Source organism: Coffea arabica, chromosome 4c, assembly GCF_036785885.1.
Source record: "Coffea arabica cultivar ET-39 chromosome 4c, Coffea Arabica ET-39 HiFi, whole genome shotgun sequence".
Lineage (NCBI taxonomy): Eukaryota > Viridiplantae > Streptophyta > Magnoliopsida > Gentianales > Rubiaceae > Coffea > Coffea arabica.
Window position 1 is genome coordinate 12,329,268 of NC_092316.1, and position 22,554 is coordinate 12,351,821.

The 22,554-nt window shown below is 34.7% G+C and overlaps 2 protein-coding genes across 2 annotated transcripts; one reads left to right on the forward strand and one right to left on the reverse strand.

Moving 5' to 3' along the window:
• Nucleotides 1-10,451: 10,451 nt before the first annotated feature.
• On the reverse strand, nucleotides 10,452-10,907 carry LOC140004683 (uncharacterized). The gene has a single exon (XM_072044822.1). It carries the CDS (start codon nucleotides 10,905-10,907, stop codon nucleotides 10,452-10,454), a length of 456 nt encoding a protein of 151 aa, XP_071900923.1.
• Nucleotides 10,908-18,492: 7,585 nt separating this feature from the next.
• On the forward strand, nucleotides 18,493-19,707 carry LOC113738995 (major allergen Pyr c 1-like). Its single transcript, XM_027266252.2, has 2 exons — nucleotides 18,493-18,773; nucleotides 19,198-19,707. The coding sequence occupies exons 1-2, from the start codon at nucleotides 18,590-18,592 to the stop codon at nucleotides 19,494-19,496; spliced, it is 483 nt and encodes a 160-aa protein (XP_027122053.1). The 5' UTR covers nucleotides 18,493-18,589; the 3' UTR covers nucleotides 19,497-19,707.
• Nucleotides 19,708-22,554: the final 2,847 nt, after the last annotated feature.

Consider the following 22,554-nt stretch of genomic DNA (forward strand, 5'->3'; position numbering starts at 1 on the left):
TATTTGTTAAATTTTTACCAAAGAAATTACTATTACTTATATGATTAATTTGGTCCAGAACCAACACTTACCAGTTGTATCCTCAATATCTGACGATGACAAAATGATAAGACAAAAACAAGGAGGGATAAAACTAATAGTTGTTAAACCTTAAGTTGGGGAGTTGGGAAAAGGAAAAGACACAAGTAAAGGGAGATTATGTGCCAAGATTTTCATCAATTAGTTTTGAAAGAAACCTTCACAACATCAAAAATCCATGCCAAAAGGGATTGGTATGGATTGAATCCTTGCACTTCATAATTATGATGATGGAGTATTTATCTGCTGCTTTTTTTATCCCATATTTGTCTAGTGTTCTGCAGATTTTTGGCTATGGCAGGATTTTGACAAGAAATATGGGATTGAATGGCGATGTTTGGTGGCTTCTTGTTTCGTCATCCTCACCATCAATTTAGTTGTTGAGTATGTAGATTTTAGCAGTAAGCATATTCAATTTACCATTTCAGGTGAAATTATTTTCTGTTTTTGATTATCATGTGTAACAACATTCATGCTATATGACTAATGAAATTAATTTTGGTGCTGAAGATAAACAATCTCAATTGCAATAGGTCTTCATTATGTTGGCAAGATATTTAACACAACAAAATACATGTATACTTCTTGTTATGACTAAAGCGATAGAAATGTAACAGCTTATACAACTAAATGATCATTAATTGTCACCACAAATATTATTGAACTATTTTCACTCAAGATAAAACTAAAAATGAAAATATTGTAGAACTTTTGAATCATACCGAGCTATGTATAACTTTCACGTTATATGAAAGCATTCTTCTCGATTGCCCTGATTGCCTACTTGGTTGTTTAAGTACCAAACTATATAGGTTAGTGGAAAATTTGCCGACAGCACGATCAGAACAGGACGCTGAACAGGAGCAATCGAATTGACCTGCAATGAATCAAATGTTGGAATGTATGCCCTAAAACAATGTATTTGTTTTTATTTTATACATTCCTAAATTATATGTTTTGTATTTTAATAATTTCTTTTTTATCTGTTAAATATTGGATATAACTGATAAAGTCCTTAGAATGTTTACTAATGTGATGGTAGTCACAAGAGTTGATGACTATGAGATATCAATCGCATTTATAGTAATATTCTTAAAATTTTCTAGTTATAGTACTAATGAAATAGGACATCTTTAGTACGGTAAAACTAGTACACAGTTAGCCTCTAATTAATGTAATTAGTGGTTGTTCTCATCAACTATGGTATGATGATACCTAGGCTAATGTGTAGATGATTTGGAAAGTACAAATGCATTGGAATGATCCATTTAGAGATCCCGTTAGGATGTCTATCTAGTGCCAATGGTGTATCTCTAGTGAAAAATTGTGTAAGTGATCCTACGACTTGAGATCACCATAGTATCTTGAGTGTGAATCGTTACATTTTGACTCTATTTATTTGTTACTCTTCGTGAGTGCCTTAAGGTGTAGAAGTTGGGTGTAGTGTGAAGCATGTAAAGAGAATGGGTGATCGAAATAGGATTTACCACTCTGATAGAAGGAGTTGATATTCGGATGGCCACTAGTGGGAAATTGGCCCTAAAGTCGACTATTAGGTAAATTGAAAAATGTCTTCAATTTAACCTAATTCAGGGTAAATTTTGGGAACTAGAAAACTTAATTAGTCATCAGGGAATTGGCACTTATTCCTTATTCCTGACTAATTGGATATCTTTGGTGAAAGGATAATAATTACACGGTAATTTTTCACGGAAAGGTTAGGTCAAATTCCCTTGACTAATTCCGAGTAATTGGGCGGTTGCGATGTGTTGCTAGACACCGCTCGTGATCTATAATTATGGATTAATTATTTACTATAAGGTATGATAAAATAAAGTCGTTTATTTTATCTAATTATTAAACCATAATTATTACCAACTTATTCGGGACCTATTGGGTCACACGCAATAGAGGTTTAATCCTGAATTAAAACTATGTAAATTATCGGGGTTTAATTTTAAAAGAAAATAAATCCCAGGCCTATTTGAGTAAATAAGAGTGAACGATTATCTCTTATCTGTCACATAACTGATAGATAGAGTCTTGTGTGATGAGACGTATTATCGTTTGATTTTGAATCAAACAGAAAGACTCATCATTCTATCTTATTATCTCTCTTTCTCCTTTTTACTCCAAAGGGAGAGATAAAGGAGGAAAGAGAGGTGAAGGTAACAAAAAGACAAAAGGGAGAATCTGTGAGCGTCACATATTTTTGAATAAGAGCAAGAAGGGCTAGCAACTTTTTCTTGCTCTTCAATATATAGTTCGTGAGACGACCCAGGGTTGCTCTAGCGTGGATATCAGTAGAGGCAGGACGACTGGACTGCTCAAGGGCTGACCATCCTCAAACAACGCTGCAGGGAGACGCCGTTTGGATTAAGGTAATTCTAAAACCCTACTTTTAGTACATCATACGTAAAATCTAGGGTGATTCCTGGATGGTTTTAGGGAAAAATATTATTTTTCCGCTGCGTAGTGTCCCTAAAACCCAACAGTGGTATCAGAGCCATCCCTAAGAATTTTATGTATGATTTTGGGCAATTTTGGATTCATGGATTAATATTCCTAATTGGATTTAATTGAATATGCGGAATTATGGGAGAATTGTTTTTTTTTTTTGGTTTTTCAAAACAAAAAAAAAAAGGGTTTTCTTATGAAGCTTTTGAAGCTACGTATGTCTTCTCTTATGGAAGCTCGGATGGAGCTATTGTTGGATCGTAGACGCTTGTTTTTTTTCCTTTCCGTGGATTTGATTCACCTGTGGATTTAAGCTGATCATCTACAAAAGTTGCAGGATGATCATTGAAAAAAAAAAACGATATAGCAGGTTTGCAAATGCAAACCTGTGGCTGCTGCGATGTTGCGGCTGCAAGGGCTGCCGCCAGCTGTTTGCTTCACCTGTGGATTTAAGTTGATCATCTGCAAAAGTTGCAGGATGATCATTGAGAAAAAAAAAAACGATACAAACCTGCGGCTGCAAAGGCTGCCGCCAGCTGCTGCTGCCATGTGAGGCCATGGTGGCTTTCCTTGGTGGCAGTGGGAGATTGTACGCCTGGTGGTGGTTGCTGGGTAGAAGAGCTATGAGCTCTCTGGGACAAAAGCGCTGCAAATTTGCTGCAGACATCGGCAAGGGCACAGCAGCCTCCTCACGGTTGCTGCCCATGATCTCCGGTGGCTGCTGCTAGGAGCCGCTGCCACTAGTGGTCAGTGGAGACTCCAGTGGTGATGGCTGTTGCGGTGGTAGCTCCGCTATCCAGCAAACAGGCGTGATAACGAAGAGCAGCAGCAATCAGGCACGGCTTTGTACCTTGGTGTTGCAGCCGAGTGGTTGCTTCCAGTGGTGGCTGCCGCTGGGAGTTGCTGCCGTTGATGGTTAGTGGAGACCTCAGCGGTGGTGGCTTAAGTGGTAGTGTCCAATTGTAGTTGCCGGAAGTGCTAGAAAACAAGAGTAGTAGTAGTTTAGGAAACTATTGTTTTGAGAATTTGAAGTTTTAAACCTTTTGACAATTTTTGAATTAGATCCCTTTTTAATTGTTAAAATGTGTTATGGGATCTATTATTCATATTTATTAGGTTGGGAATTGATTCACAATTAATTTGATTAATTGAAATTATCTTTCCAATTCTTTTCCTAATTTAGTTAGGAATAACAATGTCATAATAAAAATTAATTTTACCAAAATTTTCTCGCATATGCATGGACCCAAATTTTGTTTGGGACCTTAGGAATTAAATCCAATTAATCCATGAATTGAGATTGCTTATTTTACATGCTTTTCTTTTATTGAAAGTTGTTTAAATTGTGAAAATGCAGGGTGGATGGTTGTGGATATAGTACGCAATATGATTGTGGTATTTTGGATGGTTACAGTCATTCTAGGTTTGAATGGTTGTAATTAATTTTAAAATAGGGCCTGCGTGTCCTGCCTTTCTTATTTTCTAATTGTAATTTCTTTTCTCATCTAAATTCCCTCCGAATGTAACTCGAGGTTTCTTCTATACTATTTGTAATGTACAATAGATAGGAATAGATGATAGGAATTTATATAACTTATATAGAAATTGTAACTTTGAAAAGAAGAAAAGAGGCATACTACAACGAAGGAGTTTGTCTAGGTATTAAAGATTTTAGTCTCATGCTAATTTTCCTAATGGCCGGGGAAATTAGTTTAGGAATATCCACAACCATCCACGATTTAAATTCATGTTTATACGTTTTTGAAATGGTTATATGCATGTTTATTGATGAGACCAGACGAGCAATTTTTTCAAATTTTAATTATAAAATATTTTTGAAAAAAGGAGACAAATCCCTCAACAATAATATTAAATCAATAAAATGCCTTCCATCATTATAATATAAAACTAGAGTAGTTATTAAGTGCTAGCTTGTTGGGATTCATCCAAGGCTGCCTTACTTACTACGTGTTTTTGCTATGAGAAATGTTCCCAAGAATGATGGGTTTGATTTAGCTAAAATTATGATTTGTTTGGATTCACTCAAAATCATTAATTTTAGAGGCAAGTGTTGGGTTGATTCATAGAGATTTAAAGTCAAGTGTTGACACCCAACTGATCTAGGAATTACAATAAGTTGTAATTGGTAAAAGTACCTGCCTTTCATAATTATTTTCGATTTGTTGGGACACACTCAAGGTCGAAATAAATTAAGATAGGATCCTAGCCACTATGGAATTTTAGAAATTCCTGATTCAATTTTAGAGGGTAATTGATTTGAAAAAAAATAGTGGAAATAAAATCATAATTTTGAAGTTTTTATGATTTTATTAAACAAAACATTTTTCTAACAAATTCTATTTTTCATTTTGTTGTAGAATGAGTAACAATTTGAGCCTTCGTACTATTCTTACTGATTGCAAACTCAACGACACGAACTTTCTTGATTGGCATCGTAATGTCCTTATCGTTCTCACTCATGAGAAAATTGAGTATGTACTTGATGGTCCAATGCCTCAAGAGCCTGAACCTACTGCACCTGCTGCTGTTAGAAATGCTTATAAGAAACATAAGGATAACAATAGGGAAGCTTCATGTATCATGATAGCTTCCATGACTCCTCAGCTTCAGCAGCAGCACATGAACATGGGGGCGTATGATATTGTACAACACCTGAGAGAGTTGTTTGAACAACAATCAAGAACGGTTAGATATGATACCTCTAAAGAATTGTTCAGGTGCAAGATGGCAGAGGGAGCACCTATTGTTCCGCATGTCTTAAAAATAATTGGGCTAATTGAAAAATTGGCCGAATTAGGTTTTAAGATGGATCAGGAGTTGAATGTTGATTTAGTGCTCCAATCTCTGCCAGATTCTTTCTCATAGTTTGTTATGAACTATCAGATAAATAATCTGCAACACACTTTGCCTCAATTGTTGAATGTGCTGAAAACTGCTAAGAAAGAAATCAAAAAGGCTCTACTGGTGTGCTTGTCGTTACTTCCTCTAAGAAGAGGAAGAGGCAAGAAAAGAGATTTAAGAAATCCAAAAACAAGCCCACCCAAAAGCCCAAAAAGGCAAAGGCGGACCAGTCCAAAGCAACCTGCTTCCATTGTAATCAAACTGGATATTGGAAAAGGAACTGTAAGTCATACTTGGAGAGCCTGAAGCAAAAGAAGCTTACTGAAGCTTCATCATCAGGTACATATATGATTGAGATTAATGTGTCTACTTCCAAATCAGACTCTTGGGTATTAGATACCAGATGTGGTTCTCACATTTGCACATCTATGCAGGGTCTAAGGGACAGTAGAAAGCTGGAAAAAGGAGAAGTCACCCTACGTGTGGGCAATGGAGCAAAAGTTGTTGCTTTAGCTGTAGAGACTTATTATATCACTTTACCCAGTGGATTGATTTTAGAATTATTAAATTGTTGTTGTGTTCCAGCACTTACTACAAACATCATTTTTATTTCCTGTTTGGATTTAAATGGGTTTCGGATAATCCAGGAGAATAAATGTTGTTTTTTTTTAAAAAAATGGTGTGTTTTATGGTTCTGAAAGTTGGAATAACGGTTTATATATTTTAGATCTTGATCATCAAATTCTCAATGTGAGTGAAAAAAGAATGAGAATAGATAAACTAAATGAAACCTACCTCTGGCACTGTAGGTTTGGTCATGTAAATGAAAAACGCATCTCCAAGTTATACCAACATGGATACTTGGATTCATTTGATTATAAATCATATGATACATGTGAAGCTTGTTTACTTGACAAAATGACCAAAATGCCCTTCACTGGAAAAGGGCAACGAGCCAGTGATTTACTTGGGCTAGTACATACTGATGTATGCGGCCCAATGTCGATCACTGCTAAAAGTGGTTTTTCATACTTCATTACCTTCACGGATGACCATTCGAGATATGGTTACGTGTATTTAATGAAATACAAATCTGAATCCTTTGAAAAGTTTAAGGAATTCAAGAATGAAGTAGAAAAACAAACCAATAAAAGTATTAAGACACTACGATCTGATCGTGGTGGAGAATACTTAAATGACGAGTTTGGAGTTTATTTAAAGGATAATAGAATAGTTCCACAATGAACTCCTCCAGGTACACCACAGTTAAATGGTGTTTCTGAAAGGAGAAACCGAACCTTATTGGATATGGTTCGTTCTATGATGAGCCACTCAAGTGCCCCAAAATCGTTTTGAAAATTTGCATTAGATGCAGCCTCTTATACTCTTAATAGAGTACCCACTAAAGTTGTTAACTCCACACCATATGAGATATGGAAAGGAAAGAAACCAAATCTGTCTTATATGAAGGTTTGGGGCTGCCCACCTTATGTGAAGAGGGCAGAGTCAGACAAGCTTGAAGCTAGATCTGACAAATGTTTGTTTGTAGGGTATTCAAGAGAGTCTATAGGATACTATTTCTACAATCCAATTGAGCAAAAGGTGTTTGTCTCAAAACATGCTATTTTTCTAGAAAAAAAATACATTCTAGAAAGAAGCAGTGGGAGTAGAATAGATCTTGAAGAAATTCAAGATCATCCAACAAACAATGAACGATCTAATGAAGGACAGCTTCAACCACATAATGATGGGGCAGATACTGAAACTGTTGATACACAAGGGCTCCGTAGGTCGGTAAGAATACGCTCAACTCCCAAGAGATACCAATTTCTTGTGAGCCATAGCAATGATGTTCTAGTCATTCAAGATGACGAACCTACTACCTACCAAGAGGCAATAAGTAATCCAGACTCCTTTAAATGGTTAGAAGCCATGAATTTCGAAATAAATTTCATGTATGATAATAAGGTGTGGACCTTAGTTGATCCACCTGAAGGGATAAAACCTATAGGGTGTAAATGGATCTTCAAGAAGAAGACTGACATGGATGGTAATGTGGTTATCTATAAAGCTAGACTGGTAGCCAAAGACTACAAGCAGAAAGAGGGAATCGATTACGATGAAACTTTCTCACCAGTAGCTATGCTTAAATCCATTCGGATATTGCTTGCCATAGCAGCTTATCATGACTATGAGATTTGGCAGATGAATGTAAAGACCGCGTTTCTTAACGGGACATTGCATGAGGATGTGTATATGACACAACCTGAAGGCTTTACATCTACAAATCCTAGTCAAATATGTAAAATACAAAAGTCTATTTATGGACTTAAGCAAGCATCTAGGAGTTGGAAAATCCGATTCGATGAGACAATCAAAGAGTTTGGATTTCTCAAAAATCCGGATGAACCTTGTGTGTATAAGAAAGTTAGTGGAAGTTCGATTGTTTTCCTTATTTTATATGTAGATGACATATTATTAATGGGAAACAATATACCGATGTTACAATCGGTAAAGGGTTGGTTGTTGAAGAACTTTTTCATGAAAGATTTAGGAGAAGCGGCCTATATATTAGGCATTAAGATCTATAGGGATAGATCTAAAAGGCTACTGGGTCTTTCACAATCTACATACATAGAAAAGGTGCTAAAAAGGTTTAGCATGGATCAGTCTAAGAGGGGTAATTTACCTATGACTCAGGGTATAAGCCTTTCTAAAAACATGTGTCCAAAAACACAAGTTGAGACTGATAAGATGCACAATGTTCCATATGCTTCAGCAATTGGATCAATTATTTATGCTATGTTATGTACAAGACCTGATATCTCCTATGCTCTGAGTGTCACAAGCAGATTTCAAGCTAATCCAGGTGAGGGTCATTGGATAGTCGTTAAGAACATTCTTAAGTACTTAAGAAGGACCAAAGATTTGTTCTTAATATATGGAAAGGGTGAGTTAGAACTCAAAGGCTATACTGATGCGAGTTTTCAATCAGGTAAGAATGATTGTAAATCACAATCAGGCTTCATTTTTACTCTTAATGGAGGTGCTGTCTGTTGGAAGAGTTCCAAACAAGACACCACAGCAGATTCTACAATAGAGGCTGAGTACATTGCGGCCGCGGAAGCAGCTAAGGAAGCAGTTTGGATCAAGAAGTTCGTAACTGAATTTGGTGTGGTTCCAACCATTGTTAATCCGGTCATTTTGTACTGTGATAACAATGGAGCTATAGCTCAAGCCAAGGAACCTAGGTCTCATCAGCGATCCAAACATGTGCTTAGGAGATTTCACTTGATTAGAGAAATCGTTGCTAGGAATGATGTAAAGATAGAGAGAGTCTCCACAGAGGATAACATAGCTGATCCTCTTACTAAAGTTCTTCCTCAAAAGAAGCATGATAGTCATGTATTATCTTTTGGAATGAAAAACATGGATAATCTGTTTTAGTGCAAGTGGGAGATTGTTGGAATGTATGCCCTAAAACAATGTATTTGTTTTTATTTTATACATTCCTAAATTATATGTTTTGTATTTTAATAATTTCTTATTTATCTGTTAAATATTGGATATAACTGATAAAGTCCTTAGAATGTTTACTAATGTGATGGTAGTCACAAGAGTTGATGACTATGAGATATCAATCGCATTTATAGTAATATTCTTAAAATTCCCTAGTTATAGTACTAATGAAATAGGACATCTTTAGTATGGTAAAACTAGTACACAGTTAGCCTCTAATTAATGTAATTAGTGGTTATTCTCATCAACTATGGTATGATGATGCCTAGGCTAATGTGTAGATGATTTGGAAAGTACAAATGCATTGGAATGATCCATTTAGAGATCCCGTTAGGATATCTATCTAGTGCCAATGGTGTATCTCTAGTGAAAAATTGTGTAAATGATCCTACGACTTGAGATCACCATAGTATCTTGAGTGTGAATCATTACATTTTGACTCTATTTATTTGTTACTCTTCGTGAGTGCCTTAAGGTGTAGAAGTTGGATGTAGTATGAAGCATGTAAAGAGAATGGGTGATGGAGATAGGATTTACCACTCTGATAGAAAGAGTTGATATCCGGATGGCCACTAGTGGGAAATTGGCCCTAAAGTCGACTATTAGGTAAATTGAAGAATGTCTTCAATTTAACCTAATTCAGGGTAAATTTCGGGAACTAGAAAACTTAATTAGTCATCAGGGAATTGGCACTTATTCCTTATTCTTGACTAATTAGATATCTTTGGTGAAAGAACAATAATTACACGATAATTTTTCACGGAAAGATTAGGTCAAATTCGCTTGACTAATTCCGAGTAATTGGGCGGTTGCGACGTGCTGCTAGACACCGCTTGTGAACTATAATTATGGATTAATTATTTACTATAAGGTATGATAAAATAAAGTCGTTTATTTTATGATTATTGTTTTATTCTATTACTTGGAACAAAATGTAAATACAAATTGGAGTCAACTTGTAGCTGCCCAGTGATTTTTCTCACACAAAAATCGTATTCACGGTGAAATAATTTCCGAAAGAAAAACCTTATATCGAAAGTCTCCCTTCAATAAGTATCAGCAGCTCCCTTCCTGCAAGTCTCCCTTTCATTTTGATGGTTTTGTGTTCATTCCCCCCTGCTAAAGCATGGATGGAGACCTCTATGTTCTCCTTGCAGATACCTTTCTGAACAGTCACTATATTCTTCAGCACTCTCCCCCTGTCCCTCCAATGGAATGTCAGGTTCAGTAGGCTCATCCACCACTATGTAATGAGCATGAGCTTGTTTGCAGGTATGTCCTAAGGTATACGGTTCAGCACATTTGAAACACAACCCCTTCTCCCTTCTATAGCTAAATTCAGAGGGAGTGATTCCCTTGTAGTGATTGGTTGATGGCCCTCCTGGTTTGGTACTCTTGTTGGTATGGTGGTCTGGTTTCTGGTTGTTAGGCCATTTCATTTTGTTAGAGAAATTAGTGGTATGTGATAATGGTGGCAAGGAAGGTTTCTGTATGCCCCTACCCTGTGCTTTCTTAATGGCTTCTAGATTTTTCTCCTATAGCTTAGCAGTTTCAATGGCATCTGCTAATGTAAGTGGTTTGGTCATCCTGACCATGTTGACAACTTCATCCTTAAGACCACTAAGGAAACAGGATTTATAATAGGAATCAGGTTGTCCAGGGAGTGAGATCATTACTAGTGATTTCAGCATCTCAAATTTTTCCAGGTAGTCTGCTACACTGCTAGTTTGTAACAATTTATTGAACTCCTCGATGGCCTCATGTGGATCTCCCTCTCCAAATCTCTCACAGATTGCTAAGGATAGCTCCCTCCATGGAACTGCTCCCCTTTCAGAGTACATTCCATGAAACCAGGTGTCTGCTCTATCCTTGAGATAGAGCTGGGCAATATCAGTTTTCATTTCTTCCTCTACTCCATATATCTGGAAGTACTTGTTAGCTCTCCTCACCCACTCCCTAGGATTGGTCCCATCAAATAGAGGAAAATCCATCCTAGGCAGTTTGGATCCTCCCTTCCCCTCACCTTTTCCCTTAACTCCCTCTACAATCTGGCCATTTCCTGGGTGGCTGTGATGGTATCGAACAGTAACTAGGCAATAGAGTGGCCGAGAATGGAATTTGATACAGTTTACTTGCGCAGAACTTATGATTATCAGTAGGAAAAATCTATTAAGAATGGTTAAGCAATCAAACGAAATAATATTGATATTGACTGAATAAGAAGATATAGAATTGGCGGTAAAGGAAAGGAAATGACAAGAAGGAAGGAAGAACAGAAAGAAGAATGCTCAGGGAACAATCCCAAATTTGGCTAAAAAATTCCTACCCACTCCTCTCTGTTCCTGGCCAATTTATAGCTACTAGTAACTAATTCTTCGGTGTCCTTGGTTCAGCTGGCCCTCGTGACCTTGCTAATAGAATTGGTTGCAGATCCACTTGCCCACTTGAGCTCACGTTTCTTGAGCATTTTCCCAGAAAAGGCGTGATTATGAACTCACGCCTTTTTTGCTTCCTTTGTTAATTTCCACGCTTTCCTGCTGAGACCACGCCTTCTTCTCTTGACAAAGGCGTGCTTCTTGCTTCCACGTTTGCAGCTTTATTTATCTGTTTCATGACATGATGCTGCTTATATATTACTTTTTTGCTTTTTGAGTCTTTGATCAATCTTTGATTTTTTGTCATTTTTGGTTTTACGTATATGCTTCATTTTTGTTTTTTGTGCAAGGTTTTCCTACATTTGCTCCAACACTTCCACCCTTATCCTAAGAAGAAGAAATCAATTGTGGCTAAATATTTTTTAAAAAATTTTGCTATTTTTATGAAAAAATATTTTTCTAGTTGTTTTAAAATATAAAATCTTACAATTTTTTTTGGTGTCTTTTGGTGAGCAGCCTACCCTGCAGGGTATCCCACTTTTATTTCTCTTCCCTTTTCCTAAGGAGGAGGACTACATCCCTTTTCTTGAGAAGGATGGGAGGGACTGAAGGTAATTATTTTCTTTGTTCTAATATATATATATGTGATTGACACTTTGTGCTGGTTATGTCATGGTTAGCCTGTCTAAAATTTTCTTTTCTTATGTTTTAATTTTTTATGTCTAAAAACAATAGTGACTTTATTTTTTTTTTTTAAAACTAGGAGAACAAAAGGGGTTCTAGGTACCACTTTCTACACAAAATCACAAAATTGAGTTTAGTACTAAACAAAAGAATAGAATAAAAAAAAAAAGACTCAGTTCGATATGTTTCACTGATGATGAGCAAGAGATCCAAGACAATAGAGGGCATTTATACTTGTTCTTATGACTAAGGCAATACAAATTTTATCAACTTACAGTGCTAAGATGATTAATTGTCAACACAAAGATTATAGAACATTTTTTACTTTAAAAAATAGGAATAAAAAAAATGTTATAGAATTTTGTAATCACACCAAAACCATATACGTGTTCACTTGCATGGAATAATATGCCTTTATTTTAATGGCTAAAGCTGAGCTTTCAGGAATTAGAAATTAGGGGTTCTAATCTCTGTTTTCCTTGTTTGCTTCTCAGTTTCCATCCTTTCCCTGTTAGAGGAAAAAAAAAGTATATGCCTTGACTGTAAAGTAATTGGTGCATATATCTTAACAATTCAAGAAGTTTTTGCAGAATCAAACTATAATAGTTCGTGTTTCACAAAGCTCAAGTTTTCAGAATTAGGATTCTCAATGTAGGTAAATACCTCTAAGTAGGATATATAAGTGCAACTTTTATAGCAAAAAAGAAAGAAGAAAAAAAACCATTAACGCACTTTTCTATTCAAAATTCTAATGTCCTTTATCTAAAACAACTCACAAAGTTGTAAGAAGGTAAGGGATTTTAAGCATTTCTCTATTCAGAAAAAAAAATTATTTTAAGAATAAAAAAAATGGAAAAACTGAAATAAGCATTTCTCTATTCAGTAAAAAATTATGTTAAGCATAAAAAAAATGGAAAACTGAAAACTATAAAACACAAGTTGGTAAGTTGAACAGAATAACTAACATTTTCAACAATAATTAAAATGAAACTTTTCAATGTCCGTAACAATCCTGGATTAATAACCTAGGTATGATTCGTAGAAGGAATAAAGATAGAGAAATCCATCCGTTGATCAAGACACAAAACAAGACTCTGATCACACATCTCATCAGAATATCAATCTACCGAGGGTGAAATGGACGGATATCATTGACTTCAAAGAGTGTGAAAATTAAATTTAACTTCATTTTACATATAACTGTTACTACTTTTTAATCTTGAGTAAGTATAAGTTTGCAAGCATTTTTTAGCATCATCAGGTGTAGGTATTTTATTTTATTTTTTTGTTGTTAATTTTCAAATACGCATAATATTATTGTACTCATTAAAGTGTGAATCAGCGATCTTCATAATAATTTTCAAAAAATACACCAAGGCCAACACAACACCCACAAACAAAAGTTCATGTTATATAGTGGTTTGAGAACGAAATGAATAAATGACCAATCAAATTGTCCAACCTTGCAATAGTTCTGAAGTAGTCATGATGTATGATAGGGTTGCAAAGCTCAGTGGCCATCACCTCTCCTGGTGGGGTGAGAGGTCGGGGGTTCAACTCTTGCTTCCCACCAAATTGTCCGCCCCTCATGAGCAACTCGATTGGTCTCAGCAAGTCTCCTTAGGAGCTGGTGTCCAGTGCCCGCAAGGATCCGAGTCCTGTGGTTATCGTGTTTGGGGGAATGGGGCCTCTCCTTCCAGACCGGAGTGAGATTAGTCGGGCCCCGTAAGAATTGACCCAAACACCCACTCCGTCAGAAAAAAAAAAAGTATGATAGGGTTGCCCCGATATGCTAGTCTCACATTGGTGTGTTCGAATAGGACACTATTTAAAATAATTAGTATAGCATTTTTTTGTGATATATTGTATATATATATGAGACAAAAAATGATTGAAATGATAAGAAAGTAATTAGAAAGTATATGTGTGATGCAAATAAAACAATATTAGGGATAATTTTGATATCCAAATACAGCTATTGGTGGGTTTACGATGTTATAATTGTCATCGGACTTCTGACCTCCAAAACTTAGCTTTGATGGCCTGTACCGAATTCATTTTCACCTATAGTAGAAGCTTACTTGGTGCACAGAAGTAGATTCTATTTCGTGGAACCTCAAGACTAGGGATGCAAAAACGGTGAAAGAATAGTTAGTTCTGTGCTCACCATATATATAGCTCCATCTTTAATGAAAACAATCAATAGTAGTTCTCTATTTATCTTTTTGATGATTCAAATTTGTGACTTGCTCTCCTTTCTAGAAAAACTATTTAACCAAAACCTCCTTCAACTTTCCCATGGAAGAAAGATAAATTTTGTTGATCTTTCCCATGATTGGATAGTTTCTTTTCGTTTGTGTGACTAAATTATCTTCTAAGCTTTGCTAGTAAGAGTTGTTTCTTTCTTAGAGTTGTCTAGTGAGAGTTTTCCTATCTTTTAAATTTCCTAGTAAGAGTTTTCCTTTCTTCTAGGGATTCCTAACGAGAGTTTTAAATAGTTTTTTTTTTCATTTTTCTTTTATTAGTTCTCAATTTTTTTTTGAGTTTTTGACTATCAGATCTGGTTTCAGTAGATCACATCATAATATTTAAACTTGAATTAGTTAATTAGCAAATCTAGTGATTGAAAGTATGTACCAATGTTCAAGGAACTACAATAATTTTATCTCAATTTTTAAATTTGGAACTTTGTAGTGTATATCTAAGATCTGTAGCATCCATTCTTTAGATCTGTTTTTTTTTTATATATATATTTGCATATGTTTTATGATATAGTCTTGTCATTAGTATAGATTTTAATGAAATTATAATATTTTATAAAAAAAAAAGAAAGACAAAAGCTTTCTTTTATTTATTTAAAAAATGTAGATAATCAATATGACAGGAGGTTTTGCACATTAGACATAGGAATGAAGATTTTAATGAAATTAAAATGTTTTATCACAAAAAAGAAAGACAAAAGTTTTCTTTTATTTATTTAAAAAAATGTACATAATCAATATGACAAGTGGTTTTGTACGCTAGACGTAGGAACGATAACGAAACCACATGGTGCTGAGAGTAGGCAGTTACCTCCCTCAACTTTATAAAATTTAAAGAATAGCTTAACACTTTTGAAAATTTTTATGTTAAACTCATAATTGCTTGCCCCTCAATTTTTTAAAATTACTTTAACGTTGTCCCTGGATATTGTGAAAAATTCTAATTTTCCTCACATTTTCTACCTAAGCAATCAATTTCTTTTAGATATCTCTCATATAGTACGAATGTTTTAAAGTTATTAAATCGTAAAATTGATTACTACATGAATAAGAAACGATTTCAATACTTTTATAATACAAAAAAGTCACAATATAACCATAATCTTTATTCAAATTTCTCTCTATATAATAATAATGACATCATTTTAGGTGTATAATACTGCCCTCACTAGCCATAGGTCCTTCCGTCTTAGCTCCACCAATGACTAGACATTTATGAAGAATATCTTGAAAAAATTAGTTCAAATGAGGAAGATTTGTTTATTTTAATATACGAAATTTCATATTCTTCTTTTATTTTCATACAATATCTTATTTTCATTTTGATTGTGCCCATATTAAAGTAGGTTATAAATTCAATTATCCTACAATTTCAGGGGCCGGGCAATACAAAGAAAGAAACGAAATTTGAAAATTTCAAGGTGTACAAATACATGACATGAAACTCTTCGTGCGTACTTTTGGAATTTGTCAAATTGGCCCCCCTCACTTGTACATAACTCCATCTGCACTTCATAATTATGATGATGGAGCATCCATCTGCTATTTCTTTTTTATCCCCTATTTGTCTGGTGTTCTGCAGATTTTTGGCTATGGAAGGATTTTGACAAGAAAATGGGATTGAATGGCAAGGTTTGGTGGCTTTGTGTTTCGTCATACTCATCATCAATTTAGCTGTTGAGTATGTAGATTTTTGCAGTAAGCATGTTCAATTTACTTGTTCAGGTGAAATTACTTTTTCTTTTTGATTATAGTACTGTGTACTTCAAATTGCTTTTGACATGCATGAAGAAAAACCATAACAACATTCATGGTATACGACTAACTAAATTAACTTTGGTGCTGAAGATAAAGAATCTCAATTGCAATAGGTCTTCATTATGTTGGCAAGATATTTAACACAACAAAGTACATGTATACTTCTTGTTATGACTTGTTGGGATATTAAGTGTGAATCAATCTCCCACATCGGAAAGAGATGAGTAGAATGAGGAACATATAAGTGGGAATGATCCATCGACCCAATGCCTTAAGGTTTTGGGTTGGATGTCATTAATTGTCACCACAAATATTATAGAAACGACTATTTTCACTCAAGATAAAACTAAAAATGAAAATATTGTAGAACTTTTGAATCATACCAAGCTATGTATAACTTTGAGGTTATATGAAAGCGTTCTTCTCGATTGCCCTGATTGCCTACTTGGTTGTTTTTAGTACCAAACTATGTATATAGGTTAGCAATTTATTGGTTAACGTCTTTTTTTTGTTACTTTCTTGTCTTTTCATGTTCTATAGGGTTGATGAAGTTTTGGAATAAACTTTAGTTCTAAGGCAATACAAGTATCAACAGAACTATATGTCCTATTGTGCCTTTTGTTATGCATATAATAGTTTGTTATCCAGAATTAAAGCTCAAATTTTTAAAGAATTTGGAGCTCAATGTGTAAAAAATTTTCCTCTATGTTGTTAATTAGTAGCTTGTTACCAGTAACAACTTTGTGATCGATGACTTCTTGTATTTATGTTGTACAATTTCTAACTATTAGTTGTCAATGTTATATGCAAATGTTTAGTTCATTATGATACACATATGCCTCTCACTTATCCAAAGTGCTAATTTTAGGCCCTTTCCTTTCTGGTTTCTGCCTTCTTTTCTTTCTTTTTCTCCTTTTCTTTTGTTTTTTATTCTATTAAGACAAGTAATGAGTTACTTGTGTTTTCTTTCAAAAAATGAATTAATTAGGATATTAGTTATATGAGTTTTAGACCACTATTACTGAACTTAGCCATTCATTTTTTAAGAATTTCAACTTTGAAAACCACTGGAAAAGATGCAGTTTGTCAAAATTGCCAAAGAAGGTGAGAGATTCTATGATGAATCAACTCGGAAAAAAGTATTTTACACATTCGGAAAATGCAAAACTGGCACCTCTTCTTCACAAGTATAAACTATAAGCTTTGGAACTTGAATATATTAACTATTTTTGAAACCGTAATGAGAATTTATGTTTCAACATGGAAAGCTAATATTTGTACGTATGGCCTAAAAACAGATGTTTATTGTTTTATTCTATTACTTGGAACGAAATGTAAATACAAATTGGAGTCAACTTTTAGCTGCCCAGTGATTTTTCTCACACAAAAATCGTATTCACGGTGCAATAATTTCCGAAAGAAAAAAGGAAAGAAAAAACCTTATATTGAAAGACATACAACAATCCTACCAGGATGGCTTGTTTTTCATCTTCCAAATGCTAGATTTTGTTTCATTTCTAGGATATTAGATTCTTAACAGACAAGAAAATATATACTAAAAAGGAAAGAGAGAGAGAAGTTGGAGTAATATGCTTTGCAAGTTAAAGATACTTATAAAGCAATATGCATGACGGGCAAGTTAAAATTTTAATTTTAGGTGGACTAAAATTAGGTTTTAATATTGTGTATATAAATAGATGTCTAAGAAAATATTTTTAACTTATAAAACATGAACAAAAAACAAAGCATATAACTAATTAAGTCTCTAATTCTCTAGTTTGGGAAGGGTAAAGACTTAATATCAAATTGCGAGACCAAAAACTTAAGCAGCAAAAGTTTCTTGAGGTAATTGAAAATTTTAGGGGCATATATATCCCCGTCACTCTAAAACTTGCAACAGCATGTAAATACAAATAGCCGTCCATTTGTAGCTGCCCAAATATTGAGTTTCTCAAAATATAGCCTATTGAAGAATTTTATTCACTGCACAACAATTTCAAGAATGAAAAACTGCGTCAAAAAAGACACAGCATAATTCAATCAAGGTGGCCGCTTTCATATTTAGAGTGCTGAATTTTGTCCTGCTTTAGGACTGTTAGATATTAAACAGACAAGAAAATACATACAAAACGAAATAGTAGAAGATGGAGGAAATGGGAAGACACATATATATGTCCTGAATTCTGTCCTGTTATTGTTCAAGTTCTATGTGTCTAATACTTCAAGCATTTTCCCAAACGAATATACTGAACCATGGTTGAATTTTTCTTTAAGAAAAATAAATGTTTGATTGTGTCAATAGAAAAAAAAAAACAATGTTTGATTGTGTCAATAGAATGGCCTTTATCTTTGATAAAGACATACAGACCAAACGAGAAATAAAATGCATTGGATTTTTTGCTGAGTACATTCTTGTCTTTTCATTTGCAAAGGATACACATGGCAAAGAAAAAAAAAATTTTCTTCTTACTTTGTCTATAAATAGCTTCATTTCTTTTCATCCACCATCACAGAAAAACTCCTAGCTATCTAAGTTTCTTCCAGTTTTTACTCTTTGGTACCAAAACTCCTAAGAAGAAATATACATATATAGCCATGGGTGTTACAACTTTCAATGAGGAATACACTTCCCCAATTGCCCCTGCAAGGCTTTTCAAAGCATCCATTGTAGACTCCCACAATTTGGTCCCAAAACTTATGCCACAAGCCCTAAAAAGCATTGAAATCACACAGGGTAATGGTGGAGCTGGAAGCATTAAGCAAATTAACTTTGTTGAAGGTAAGATTACCAGCCGATGCCGTGGAATGTTCTGAAAGCGTTTGAATCCAAATACTATTTTCATGAGTAGAAAAGAAAAATTTTAAACATCTGAACTTCGTTGCCGTTTAATATAAGTATTGATGATTTTTTCTACATTAACAATGCAAAGACTTCTTTGAATTTGATGGCATGGATGTATGTAAAAAGGAAATCTAAATTTGAATAGAGGTAATGTATCATTTATCCACACTCGTCAGTGCAAATAAATATTTGCATTGACAGTGGATGAAAACGATTTCCAACATTAGAAAAAGTAAAATTGCAATCTATTTTTTAAGAATCATGTTGTGTAAATGCTATGCCTTCTAAAACCTTCAATTAGACGATTTGTAATGTACAGTCCACATCGAATTCATTGTCTCAACTTGTCAATGCTTTGCAGGCAGCCATTTTGGCTCTTTGAAGTACCAAATTGATGAGCTCAATGAACAGACCTACACATACAACCACACTCTGATTGAAGGCGGCTCATTGACAGAAAACCTTGAGAAAATCACTTATGAGGTCAAGTTTGAGCCGACTTCAGAAGGTGGAACTGTCTCCAAGGTGACTAGCAAATACTACACTAAAGGAGATTTCTCACTCAAAGAAGAGGACATCAAGGCAGGCAAAGAAAAAGTTGAGGGAATGTACAAGGCTGTGGAGGCCTATCTCCTTGAAAATCCTGATGCCTATGCCTAATCATCTCTCAAAATTTGGTCATTGTAATCTTTCAGTTTCCTTCTTGGATTTCTGTTTCTTCTCTTGGTTTTAGTGTCTTTGATTTGGCAGTAAGGATCTTTGCAATTTGTTATCGTCAAGTTTCACAAAGTATGTTGTACTAAATTACTTTGTGTTATCGTCATGTTTTATCCTTATAAAATATTTAGTTTATACTCTATAAGCCTAAAAATTTCCTTAAAATTTTAGGTTTAGATGTTTAACACACAAATATCACAAGATAACGTCAAAGGAGAGGGGGAAGGGGAACGGTTTAGGAATTGAATCTAATCTTCTTGATAATTCAGTTGGATCTTGGGGAGAAAATAAATCAGTATTATCGAAAAACACTTTAGTAATGGGCTAAAGGTACCAATTCCACAAAATACTACAGATTAAAATATGAGAGTTTAAAAATGAAAATATTCTAAACCGCAGCTAAGGGACCAAGAAGACATGTTGACAATATAATACAACTTTGGGGATTACTTAAACAAAATTATTCCATTAATTATATTGAAAAAACAGCAAGCAATACATAACAAGCTAACAACTTTAGAATAACGTTTTATTCAAGCCACAATTAGCTTTAGTTTGGCTTGGTTGGATGAGGATCACTTAGAATACTTCAACCTTGTTCCAGAGGACAAGCATCAAACCGCAGTGGATGGCATTTGGAAGATAAGGACCAAAAGGAAAACATTGCATTCAAGAATTCGATTTTGAAGAGTTGGTTGATTAGGTGGATAACTTATAATATATAGAGGCAGGAGTTTTTCTATGGGGCAAAATTAATGCCATAAAAAGGATATAGTTCACTTTTTTTTCTATCCTCCCACTCCTTCCCACACTATTCCCATTCCAACTGACAAGTACAGGATTCAAACCTTAAACTTATATAGTAGTGGAGAAAAAGGATATGGTTCACTGCGAAAATGTTATAAATTTTCATGGGTTGATGATTTATTTCTAAAAGAACCTCTCTAACAGTTTCAAACTTGTAAGGGGGGCTCCCCTTACACGATAATGGAGTTTGTAGAATTGATTTATTTGGTTGTGAGGGAAGACAAATGCAAAAGATGAAAAGGATAAGAAAATGACTATGGATTTATGGAATTTCTGAACTTTTTATTGTTTGTCTAGTTGCGAACCAATAAAGCAAAAAGAAAACGAAAAAGTCCAACAATGTAAATAGCTCATGATCCACAAATAAAACAAAACAAGAAACTAAAATGAGCACCCTGAAATTTTTGTAGTTTGCCAAACTGAATTTGAAGATGAGGAGATTTTAGAGTTCCACATTCATTTCATCAAAAGATATATGGTTGTTAGAGACAAGATTCATGCTCAATCTACGAAAAAACAGCCATAACAAATTTTTGTTGTTTTAGGATTTATCTCGCAGTCAATTTGATTGCATGCTTAATTCAACAATTACATGAACGGAAAGTATAACATACTTCATCCAGTGTTGGTTCAATTTTCCTATATTAGGTAATCAACTCCCTTGTGAGCTAGAACTCCACTTGGAATTCTCGGTGACATATTTTCTATGACAATCCAATGTCACCTCTAATATTGCGCCAAGTGTTCTATTATTATTTATACTTTAATTTCTAATAATTCAAACTGATTTGGTTTAACACAAGTTTTCTCTACCCTCTAAACCTTTGAACCAAAATTAACCGACCGCTCCAATAATACTCATCTTATTACTTGAGCAAGCAGTGAAGTGAGCTGCCATGGCCGCCCGCTCCATCTTCCTCACTATGGCTCGGTAACAACTGACAATTTCCATCTCCATCTGTATTTCTGTATTTCAGTTTCCTTTGATCCTTTTCCATCCCTTTTGCTGAAAAAAATTAACCCATAAAGAATTTTTTGTCTGCAGTAAACTAAGGCGAAGGACTGCGTTGCGATATTTCTCTACTCCTTCTCCTTCTGCAAGCGAGGTTGAAGTTGTAGCATGTGATCAAGCAGATGAGGAGAAGGGTTCTGATTCTTATTCAGAAACTACGACGAATGATGATTTGAAGAGTAGAATAATGAGGCTTAGGCTCCCTAAAAGAAGCGCCACCAATGTCCTCCACAGATGGGTTAGTGAAGGCAACAGCATTACCATCTCCGACCTCCGTCAAATCTCCAAAGACCTTCGTAAATCTCAGCGCTATAAGCACGCCCTCGAGGTTCCATCCCCCCTTTTCCATTTTCTTTGCTTAATAGCCTAAAGTTCCCCTTTTCTTTTCTTTTCTTTTTTCAAAAAAAAAAACTGCATTTTTTGTTTGGTCCTGTAAAGAGAGAAACTTTGGGTTTGATTTTCTATTTTCTTGGTTTGATTGATGTCCATTGGTTGAATGGGAAAAGGGTGGTTAGTAATTCTGGTGAATTTGATATGAATTTGAAGGCGGCGTTGGCATCATGTAGATAGAAGCCAACTGGAGCACTTGAATTCCATCTGTAAAGTTAAAGCCATTGGCATTATATTCATTTAATAGATCGATCAAGCGATGAACCAGATGTATAACCATTAGGGTGGAATTAAACGTAGAAGTTGAGATGTTTCTTAGGATTTATTGGAGCGGTCGGTTAATTTTGGTTAAAAGGTTTAGAGGGTAGAGAAAATTTATGTTAAACCAAACTAATTTGAATTATTAGAAATTAAAGTGCAAATAATAATAGGATACTTGACGCAATATTAGAGGTGGCATAGAAAATATGTCACCGAGGATCCCAAGTGCTAGAACCCTGAGAATTGCAATTTAACTATATCTACTTTCTCCTCAAATTATTCTTTGTCACCTCAAACTGTTTGGTAGATGGATTCAGATTTTGTGTTTGAAATTGTTTTCAATTTGAAGGTTGATCACAGGTCCTTTGTATTTGTTTACTTATCCAGACTCCTTTGTTGTCGTGTTTCCTTTTGGATGAGGAATATGTCCACCACAAGCTACAAGAAAATTAATTTAATTTTTCTTAAGAAATAAAAGTCTTAATTGCAAATTTCATTATTGCACGCAAGACATCTAAGACAAAAACGAAA

Coding starts and splice junctions, on each gene's coding strand:
- LOC140004683 (XM_072044822.1), bottom strand. CDS start 10,907: ATGGATTTTCCTCTATTTGATGGGACCAATCCTAGGGAGTGGGTGAGG.
- LOC113738995 (XM_027266252.2), top strand. CDS start 18,590: ATGGGTGTTACAACTTTCAATGAGGAATACACTTCCCCAATTGCCCCT. Junction 18,774..19,197: donor GCAAATTAACTTTGTTGAAG/GTAAGATTACCA, acceptor AATGCTTTGCAG/GCAGCCATTTTGGCTCTTTG.